This window comes from Phycodurus eques, chromosome 9 (genome assembly GCF_024500275.1).
Source record: "Phycodurus eques isolate BA_2022a chromosome 9, UOR_Pequ_1.1, whole genome shotgun sequence".
Classification (NCBI taxonomy): Eukaryota; Metazoa; Chordata; class Actinopteri; order Syngnathiformes; family Syngnathidae; genus Phycodurus; species Phycodurus eques.
Window position 1 is genome coordinate 13,344,533 of NC_084533.1, and position 11,084 is coordinate 13,355,616.

Below are 11,084 nucleotides of genomic sequence, written 5' to 3' on the forward strand. Positions count from 1 at the left end.
GCATGGTAAATTCAAACTCTAAATTGCCCGTAGGTGTGAATGTGAGTGTGACTGATTGTTTGTTTATATGTGCCCTGCGATTGGCTGGCGACCAGTTCAGGGTGTACCCCACCTCTTGCCCGAACATAGCTGGGATAGGCTCCAGCATGCCCGCGGCTCTAGTGAGGATAAGCGGTACAGAAAATGGATGGATGGATGTTAATTTTTTTTAATTCAATGAGTAGTTGCTGCCCTGTGAACGTTTCACCAAGCTTGTTGTGGAAAATAACAGCTGGCACTATCTTAAGGGAATCGAGTTACATGAAACAAAACACGCTCAACCAGTTCATGCAATTTCCCTGACTGGCTCATCAGCCTTTTCAAAATGTGTTCACATTGCTTTGATCTTGCTGTTTCACTTAGGTGCATCTACACTTGTTGTAAAAGAACACTGATTTCATCAATGCATTGATGCATGACATTCGTAGTAAATCCACCCTCTATGGCAGGCTTGGATCTGTTGTAAATCTGATAGTTGACTTCCAAACCTTATTCCATAACTCAACGCACATCGGCTTCAGTTCAGAGGTTTAGGGTTCAAATCTCAGCTACGGCGTTCATGCGTGGTGTTTGCATGTTCTCCACGTGCTTGCCCAACATGCATTTTAGGTTGATTGAAGACTCAAAATTGCTTATGGGCTACTGTAGGTGTGAATGTGAGTGTGATTGTTTGTTTCACCATTGTGTAGATGCCTGATTGGCTGGTGGCCCATCCAGGGTGTACTCTGCCTCTCTCCCAAAGTCAACTGGGATAAGGTGGTGTAGAAAATGGATGGATGGATGATATATTGAACTGTCATACATCTTTATTGTGTAATTAGGTGCATTGACAAACAAATATTTTTTCACAATTAGTCCTATAGAAATAAAGAATGCTTGTTCTCAAAGGATCATTTCACAATTTCATTATTTTGCACTTTTTTTCCTGTTGCTACATCTAAAATATAAGACTTGTCGTTACATTGTGGCAAATTAAACATTGACAATGTTGACATTGAGCTGGACTGTTATATAAAAAAGCCACCCTCTGGACTATTTCCCACAGTAGTTTCTAAATGGCACTACTGAGAAAAAAAAAGGTACATTTTCAGAGTTTCATTATTATTAATGTCAAAATCTTTCTTAAAAAGCAAACCAAAACTTCATTCTGTTCATTTCTAAATTACATTTAAAAAAAGAGAGAAATATAAGATATGGCATGACTTTAAGGCAGTAATACATATTTTTTGATCAACTCATGTTGGCACATGGAGGGAGGAGATGGGACGGGATCATATGGAAGAAGGCGAGACGAAGCCATGCTTGAGCAAGGGGTGAGTCATTCTTTCATTTTCTTTTCGTCATCAATGTCTACAAAAATATCAAAAGGAAGACAAACAGAAAAAAAGAATTGATGATACAATACTGACAGGAGTAAAAAAAAAAAAGTCATGTATCTCAACTACAGTATTCTGTATCCTGTATAAACAGTATTCTCATGCAAGAGACAAAACCAGTGGTTCAAAATGATCATCCATAAAGAGTCAAGTCATTAATAATTACCAATGCATTTGATACAATTGTGAAAATGCTTATCTGTATGTTCATGTTATTTCTAAGCATTATGCAAATCAATGATAATTGTTGAGTATAATGAGGTTTTTGTTAAGGCACATACTGTACTAAACTGCTTCACAATAATAAGTGAACTAGGAGTTATTCTTTTATTGGGTGTGTTACAGATGACCCTTGAGCCAAAGTCTTCAGGTGCTATTGGCCGGGAGGTGTTGCACTCCCGAAGACTGGTGAATGGGATTGAATTGTCCTCAAAAGTTACCACCTACCCCTTTGAGTCGGAAGTGTGTTCTTCTCTTGTGTTGACGTCTTCCGCAGCCTTTTCACGTTAAAGGTCGTCACTTCGTCTTTGATGGGATTGTCGCCCATTCTACAAGCTGTTTGAAAAGCAAATTATCATTTTATTGTGTAAACTGGTGCGTCGACAAAAAAGTGCTTTTGCGCAATTAGTCCTATAACAATAAAATATCCTTGTTCTCAAAGGATCATTTCACAACGCATTTATTTTCATGACATACTTACGTTCTTTCATCATTTTCTTTTCCTCATCAATCTCTAAAAAATATCAAAAGGGAGAGAAACAGGAATAAAGAATTGATGATACAATAGTGATGGTAGAAAAACGTCATATACAGCTCATTGCGGCTTTTGATACGGTAGATCATAATATACTGCTGAACAGGTTGGAAACGTGGGTAGGGCTAAATGGAACAGTCCTTAAATGGTTCAGGTCCTACCTGTAGGAAAGGAGTTATTTTGAAACCATTGGAAGTGTTCAGTCTCATCGAATGGCAATGACCTATGGGGTCCCTCAAGGGTCTGTTCTTCGACCCCTCCTGTTCAGCCTGTATATGCTACTCTTGTGTCAAATTCTTCAGAATTTTTATTTTGACTATCATAGCTATGCAGATGACACACAGTTATATCAAGCAGTGTCTGTCTCCTCTCCAGATGACTACAGTTCAATTGAGGTTTTGTGTCACAGGGTAAAACAGATAAATATCTGGATGAGCCAAAATCTTCTTCAATTAAACCACAACAAAACTCAGATAATTGTTTTTGGCAATAAAGAAAAGAGAATTGCTGTTAGTAAATACCTGGAGTCACTCTCTCTAAAAACCAAAGCCCAAGTCCAAAACCTTGGTGTTCAGACCTGACTTTCAACAGTCATATCAAATCAATTACTAAAACTGCCTTTTACCATCTGAAGAACATATCCAGAGTGAAGGTTTGCATGTGTCAAGCAGACCAGGACAAGCTCATCCATGGTTTTATCTCAAGTAGACTTGACTATTGTAATGGTCTTCTGACTGGACTCCCTAAAAAGAGCAATAAACAGCTGCAGCTCAAACGGTTTAAATCCCGAATACATGAATGAAATGCTAATGGAATATAAACCCAGTAGGGCTCTGAGATCGACAGACTCAGGTCAAATAATGGAGCACAGAGTCCAAAGCAAACATGGTGCAGCAGCATTTAGCTATTATGCTGCACACAAATGGAATAAGTTGCCAACAGAAGTGACGTCAGCCCCAAGTGTGCATGTTTTTAAGTCCAGGTTAACAACTCTTCTTTTTCCCATGCTTTTTAGAGCATTTCCACTTTTAAATGTGTGTTTAGAGAAAAACGTCATATACAGCGCATTCGGAAATATCGCACAGTGCTTCTTTCCACATTTTGTTATCATAAAGCCTGATTTAAAAATGGAATAGCTTAGTTTTTCCCCTCAAAATTCTACACAATTCTGCAGGTTAGCTGTTCAACAGTCCGGGGCCTCCGTGGTCTCCGTGGTCATATTTTAAGCTTCATAATGCGCCACACATTTTCAATGGGAGACAAGTCTGGACTGCAGCCAGGCCAGTCTTGTACCCGCACGCTTCTACTACGAAGTCACGCTGTTGTAACATGTGCAGAATGTGGTTTGGCATTGTCTTGCTGAAATAAGCAGGAGGGTCCATGAAAAAGATGTTGCTTGGATGGCAGCATATGTTTCTCCAAAATCTGTATGTACCTTTCAGTATTAATGGTGCCTTCACAGATGTGTAAGCTACCCATGCCATTGGCACTAACACAGCCCCATACCATCGCAGATGCTGGCTTTTGAACTTTGCGTCGATAACAGTCTGGATGTTTCTTTCCTCTTTGGCCCAGAGGACACGACGTCCAGAATTTCCAAAAACAATTTGAAATGTGGACTCGTCGGACCACAGAACACTTTTCAACTTTGCATCAGTCCATCTTAGATGAGCTCGGGCCCAGAGAAGCTGGCGGCGTTTCTGGGTGTTGTTGATAAATATTAGTGTTTCAAGTTGCACTTACGGATGTAGCGCCGAACTGCATTTACTGTCATTGGTTTTCTGAAGTGTTCCTGAGCCCATGTGGTGATATCCTTGACACATTGATGTCGGTTTTTGATGCAGTGCCGCCTGAGGGATCGAAGGTCACGGGAATTCAATGTTGCTTTTCGGCCTTGCCGCTGACATGCACAGATTTCTCCAGATTCTCTGAACCTTTTGATAATAATATGGACGCTAGATGATGAAATCCCTAAATTCCTTGCATTGTACGTTGAGGAACATTGTCCTTAAACAGTTCGACTATTTTCTCACGCACTTGTTCACAAAGAGGTGAACCTCGCCCCATCTTTGCTTGTGAATGACTGAGCAATTCAGGGAAGCTCCTTTTATACCCAATCATGGCACCCAGCTGTTCCCAATTAGCCTGTTCACCTGTGGGATGTTCCAAACACGTATTTGATGAGCATTCCTCAACTTTCTCAGTCTTTTTTGCCACCTGTCCCAGCTTTTGTGGAACGTGTTGCAGCCATAAAATTCTAAGTTCATGATTATTTGCTCAAAACAATAAAGTTTATCAGTTTGAACATTAAATATCTTGTCTTTGTAGTGTATTCAGTTAAATATAGGTTGAACATGATTTACAAATCATTGTATTCTGTTTTTATTTATGTTTAACACAAAGTCCCAACTTCATTGGAATTGGGGTTTTAGCTCATTCGGAAATATCTCACAGTGCTTCACCTTTTCCACATTTTGTTATCCATTCCATCCATTTTCTCTACCACTTATCTTCACTAGGGTCGCGGGCTGCTGGAGCCTGTCCCAGTCATGGTCCGTGTTTTGGTTTGGGTTGTGTTTAGTTTTGGTCCATGTTTTCCTGTGTTCCATGTTTGTCGTGTGCTCATTTGGTTGTTGTGTCCACCTGTTCTCGTCTACCTTGTGTCGACCAATCAGCGCTCTCCAGCCACTCGTGTCTTGTCCAGGTGTTCCTCCTCCCGTCAATCTGTTTGTATTTAGTTCCCTGGTTTCTTTCACTTCTTGTCGGTTCATTGTCGTTGACACGTCTTTGCAGTATGTCGTTGTCAGGTGTCATTGTCTCTGTCTGTGCCGTGTCATAGTTGCCAGTTGTCGCTCAGTCATGTCTTGTTTCTTGTTTTGGGTTTACTCAAGTGTTTCTTTGTTACTTTGTGTTTAGATTTTGGACTCTGTTAATTTAGCATTTAGACTTTTTCATGATCCTTGTTTTCCTTTGGTTTTTTTGGGAAATATAATTTTTTATATACTACTGCGTTGCCTCCCTGCTTCCCTGCACTTGGGTCCTCCATGTTTTTGCCTTGCCTTCCTCGCCTTCGACCAAACGTGATATTCCCAGCTATCTTCGGGCGGGAGGCGTAGTACACCCTGAACCGTTCGCCAGCCAATCGCAGGGCACATAGAGACAAACAACCATTCGCACTCACATTCACACCTACGGGCAATTTAGAGTCTTCAATCAACCTAGCACGCATGTTTTCGGGATGTGGGAGGAAACCGGAGTGCCTGGAGAAAACGCACCCAAGCACGGGGAGAACACGCAAATTCCACACAGGTGGGCTGGGATTTGAACCCCGGTCCCCAGAACTGTGAGGCAGATGTGCTAACCAGTCGTCCACCGTGCCGGCACATTTTGTTATCATAAAGCCTTAGTTCAAAACAGAAAAACTTAGTTTTTCCCCCAAATTCTACACACAACACCACATAATGACTTTTTCATTTGATTTTTGCTATTTAGTAGTAGATGCCATTAAACCTTTTCTAAAAAATAGAACGCTGGACACTTCCATGTTAGCAAGCTATAGACTCCTCTCAAATATCCCTTTCATAGCTCAGATTGTTAAGAAAGTTATTTTCATTTTTCTTGAACTTAAATGGACTTTTTGACAAATTTCAATCAGGTTTCCGAACTCATCACAGTACAGAATCTGGTCTTATCAAATTGCTAAATAATATACGATTGAATACTGACTTGGGAAAGGTGTCAATTCTGGTCTTGTTGGATCTCAGTGCGCCTTTTGACACGGTCGATCATAATATACTGCTGAACAGGTTGGAAACGTGGGTAGGATTAAATGGAACAGTCCTTAAATGGTTCAGGTCCTAAAGGAATTTATTCCATGTTGAAATAAGGCTGTAACAACTTAATGTGCGAAAAGTGAATACTTTCCAGTTGCACTGTTTTTTTTTTTTTTGGTTTAATGTAAACTATTCAAGTTTGTTTTGAACTATAATTTCATGTGTTTATTTGCACTTACACACACGAGCCAAATCCAGTGGTTCAAAGTGAACATTCATAGTCACATTATTAATATTTAAATGCAGTTGGAGAAGTTGTGAAAATGCAGATCTGTATTATCATTTTCTACTTCATAAACATCTTACAAATCAATGATCATTGCTGAGGCCAATGAGGCTCTCGTTGAGTCACATACTGTACTACACTGCATCAAGTAAACTGAAAGAGTTATTGTTTGTCATTGGGTGTGTATCCACTGTTCACATTTGATCCAAAGTCGTGCAGGTGCGATTAACCGTTGGCCAGGAGGTGTTGCACAGCCGAAGGCCGTTGAATGGTATTTAATTGTCCTCAAAAGTTATTACCTACCGTTTTGAGATGGAAGTCTGCTTCTATCTGTTGTTGGCGTCTTCCGCAGATTTTCTTTATTGAATTTCGTTACTTCGTCATTGACGGCATTGTTGTCCATTCTGCAAGTTTTTTTTTTTAAAATTTTTTTAAAGCAAAGATAATCAAAATCACAATTTTCAAGTGAAGCCTTGCTCAATCATAACTAAACACAAGCTAATTATGTGTTCACCACTAAGGGCGCGGTCTGTGTTGCATGCCCCTACAGGTAGCCTACACAAGCCAAGCCCATGAAAATGCCTTCGCGTGGTTGAACCCTGAAGTTACGTAACTCTCCCGGGCACGAGAAACAATACACATTTCATAACACGCACTGTATTCATGTTCAAATGTTATATAATGGCATATTTAATGTCGGTCATTGTGATTCATCAAGACAAATAAAGCGGCAAGAGAGCCAATGGTGCACGCAGGAGACATGTTTAGAAGAGGATTAAAGCATAACAAGCATATGTACAAAGTAAAGTGTGCACTGTTTAAATTAGAAACGGAGGTGCCCAAAGACAATGCATTGTGTCCCGCGAAAACACCAGTTCATTCAAAAAGTAATTTCGAGTTATAATTCAATTATAGCAGAAGGTGCAGCTACAACACATTACATACGCGTTTGCGCACCAACGTCGGATGCACATGCAGCTAAACATACAGCCAATAATTTTACCTGTTGTAGAGCTGTGTAGCGTTATAAAGGATCGGCAGGTAAGAGGAGTCTGACGGGAATCGAGCTAAACAAACAGGTTATTAACTCGACGCAACACGCCCAATGTGCTGTATGCCAACATCACACCTTTGCCATTGGCTCTCAGCGTTCACAGGCACTTCGGTTGGACACAATTTAAATATTAAAGGCGGCCCCTTTGGCAACGGCCATGGTTATTCATTCCCGCATTGCAACAGCAGGGTACAATTCTTTGCTCCTGCCAGGGCATGCAAGTTATAGAGTGAACTGTCTTTGAGTTTTGCCAGGAAACTCGGTGAACTTCAATTGTTGGGGGGGGGGGGGGGGGTCGGGTGAATGAAGAGCTTGGTGGTTATTTGTGATATACCACCATCTAGAGGACTAAAAAGGGTATGGCATACTGATATGTCAAAAAACTAAAACAAACAGAAACCACTAAAGTGCATGACAAATATTTGCTTTAATAGAAAATAAGGCAAAACCATGACTAGTGTAACGTCAATTGCTTTTTTTCTACAGCTATATATTTACACTTCACAGGCTACAATTGCACAATCTAATACAATTAAATATGCGAACGTATACAAAATTGTGGCTTCACAAACATATTAATGCTCAATTCTGATGGAGACTGTCAAGAAAGACATTCCTTAAACAATACATTGTTGCAGTAACAACTTTTAGTATGATGCACTGCAATTCTACACAACTGTCATCAATCACATTAATTTTTGTATTCTTACTTTAATACTACCCCTGACAGTTTCAATCAAAACTGAGCATTATTGTTTTTGTAAAGGACACATATTTCCAACACAGGTCTTATTTTATACAGTATAGATTTTGTGAACGGTGAGAGTCCAGGTGCACCTTGATAAATTTAAATATTTCAAATTTTCAATTCAAAAAGTGAAACCAGTGTAGTATATAGCTTTACTAAACACAAAATAAAATATGTGATGGTAATAGTTTTATGATTAGATGATTACGGCTTACAGCTAACAAAAACCCACAACTCACGATCTCAACCTATTAGAATATTACACAAGAAACAACCGAACTGAATTTTAATAAAAATTAGGTAGAAATTGGCCTTCTGAAAAGCGTTTTTCTGTGTATTTAATGAAGCTGTCCAATATAAGAATTGAACTTTTTGACCTAAGCTATTTATATGATATTCTAATTGACTAAACTGTACTATACTTGTATATATTGAGGTTTCTTTTGCATGTTTTGAATTTGTTGAGTGATTTTATCTACATTCCAAGAATAATAGTGCTTGGTGGATTCGCTTACCACTCTTTCAATCCATTAAAACATCCGCATCCCACCTCTACACCCTTAACGTTACATATTGAACACAAATCCATCACTTTTTAAATATTTCTCTCCAAAATACACAAAGGATATTATTCATTATTCAGCTGTTCTGATTCTTGAGTACTTTTATACAGTAGGCACATGAGAGTCACCAGCACCCTTATTTTGGGGTTTCCAACATGGAAGTCGAAACAGGGAATAAATGACTTTTTTTTTCTAAATGAAGATGGCTTCTTGTTTTGTTTTTTTAAACAATTTCTTTTTATAGTCATGATTTATGGTTACATTATTGTATAAACTACTCTCAAAAACTTCGGAATATTCGGCTTTTGGGTGAAATTTCAGGATGAACCTAAAATGCACTAAAACCTTTACAGATGAACTTAATTTGACCTTGAAACTTTTCAATGCACTTCCAACTGTGACATTTTCAGTACTTTTCAGACAACTTGCTGTTCTCTAACAAGTAGCTGAAGGGCACACAACAGGTGTTTAATCCATCAATTGACCAACAACTTTCCCTGTTCAATTAAAATTGGCATTTAAACAGTCCTCTTAATTCTGTTCACATTTCGACATCATAAGACCAAGACGACACCCAACATTTGATCAACAGTATTTTACCATTGCGAGGTTTCAAACAGGATGTTTTCAACGGAAGTGGTCACTAAGCGTAGAGCGTCAGTGTCATCAGCTCAGCAGGTTATAACAGAGATAGAGTATAGAGGGACTGGAAGAGTCACAGAATGGCATAGAAGCGGACATCCTTTTTTTTTTTTTTTTAACACATTCAAATCCTTGAGAATGGCAAGTTGTTGAAACATTGGACAGCTTGACATGTGCTTGCGAAAGTTTAGAGAAGGCCAATCTTCATCTGAAGTTCATCTTCTTACTTCATACTAAAATGTCATCTGAAAGTTGAGTATCCCTAACTGCTTGTTGAAATACAATAACTAAAGGAGTCATACTACATTGATATAGAGTGGAGACTTTGTCTACATCAGCTATACCCTTCTTTGAGCAGCAATTTACCAATTCTATTTTGCTTAAAGTTGAGAAAATCCAATAGATGCACAGTGGGATGTATTGAATTTCTGTTCGATTATTTCTAGAAACAGCTGCTCAGCTTGAGTGTTTTTGCTGCCTGTCATAGATGGCTGTGGTGATTCCCCAGGTGATACACGATCTCAGAATAACCAAGGCACCTCCGCGGTACAGTAATAGGACACTCCTCTGCCGGGAGTTCCACAGCATCCTCCAGCAGGCCATCACGCCTTTCACCTCTGTCTGCACCTCCACCTGCATGTTGGCCACAAGCACAGACAGAGGGAACAGGGTCAGGCTGATCGCCATGGAAGCCACAGTCCCAGAAATGAAGGAGGACGCTAATGGGGAGAGCCCCTGCCCGGTCACAGCAGCACTCAAGGGTCCTTTCAGGCCAAAGTAAAGGGAGCTGCCCAAGGCATTACGAGCCACAATGGGCAGGAAGGCGCGGTAGTATCCAGAGGCCAGCTTTTGGGCTTTCAGCTTAACAAGAACACTCTTTAGTGTTGGTAAGCGGCGGTCGTTGTGTCCGCTCTGCAACACATTCTGAACACGCTCAAAAGGTGTAAATAGCACCGCTTCGATCATTCCTACACCGAGCCCCGCCGCAGCAGGAAGCACAGAGGACGGGATGACACTGAAGGAGGCCAGGGAGAGCAGGCGGAGCAAGGTATCTTGAAGTCCAAAGAGCAGTGTACCACTGAGTGTCCTCATCAGTAACGGTGGGGTCACCCCCCTGTAGAGCTTCACAAGACCTTCTTTGTGGAGCTGCGCTACTGCCCGGTAAACCTGAATGTTGTGGATTTGCTGGCGGAAAACAGTCTTGTAGACTGGGAAGACAATAAGTGTGGAGAACAAGCTTGAAGTTCCACCATGGAGATAGCTATGGAAACGTGTCTTTGAGGGCCTCAGGACCTCTTCATCTTGTGTAGGCTTGGCACTTCCTGCCATCCTTGAGCTGAAAAAATGACATCACTAATCAATTTCAACTGCCTCACCCTCATTCCAGACTGCCATACACTCATATAAATAACAAATAATCCTTGGAATAAAAAAAAAACTTCCAACCATAAAAATCTAATTTGAACAAACATAATAATTAAGCAAAATATGTACTTACTCTTTCAAATGTCACGATACAACAAAATCCACAGCAGCAGCACCATTGACTTCTCGATGTCAACTCGAAAAGGGAGGAAACATCAACATTAATTAGCATGCCCCACGTTATGATAACATGTTCTTCTATTTTACTCCACAATAAGAATTTACAAAAAGAAAGCGGTCACCCTTCATCAGTTCTAGCTGTAAGTAGCCGCGCGCACACACAACAGAATGCGGTGCGTTAAACCATTATAGCCCCGCCCCCTTTAGAATAACTATTGGTCAAGATTAAGACGTCATGTTGTCAGGGATTGGTCGGTTTTTTCTATCAATCAAACATTTTACATGGGCGTGCCGTACCCAACTA

The 11,084-nt window shown here is 40.2% G+C and overlaps 2 protein-coding genes across 2 annotated transcripts; both read right to left on the bottom strand.

The window, feature by feature from the left end:
• Positions 1 to 827: 827 nt before the first annotated feature.
• tmsb1 (thymosin beta 1) lies at positions 828 to 7,341 on the bottom strand. Its single transcript, XM_061686376.1, has 5 exons — positions 7,232 to 7,341; positions 6,532 to 6,632; positions 2,116 to 2,148; positions 1,863 to 1,970; positions 828 to 1,389 (listed from the first exon to the last, which is right to left on the bottom strand). The coding sequence occupies exons 2-5, from the start codon at positions 6,629 to 6,631 to the stop codon at positions 1,358 to 1,360; spliced, it is 273 nt and encodes a 90-aa protein (XP_061542360.1). The 5' UTR covers position 6,632; positions 7,232 to 7,341; the 3' UTR covers positions 828 to 1,357.
• Positions 7,342 to 7,690: 349 nt separating this feature from the next.
• LOC133407663 (solute carrier family 25 member 53-like) lies at positions 7,691 to 11,070 on the bottom strand. The gene is made up of 2 exons (XM_061685775.1): positions 10,734 to 11,070; positions 7,691 to 10,571 (listed from the first exon to the last, which is right to left on the bottom strand). The coding sequence occupies exon 2, from the start codon at positions 10,562 to 10,564 to the stop codon at positions 9,692 to 9,694; it is 873 nt and encodes a 290-aa protein (XP_061541759.1). The 5' UTR covers positions 10,565 to 10,571; positions 10,734 to 11,070; the 3' UTR covers positions 7,691 to 9,691.
• Between the last annotated feature and the right edge of the window lie 14 nt (positions 11,071 to 11,084).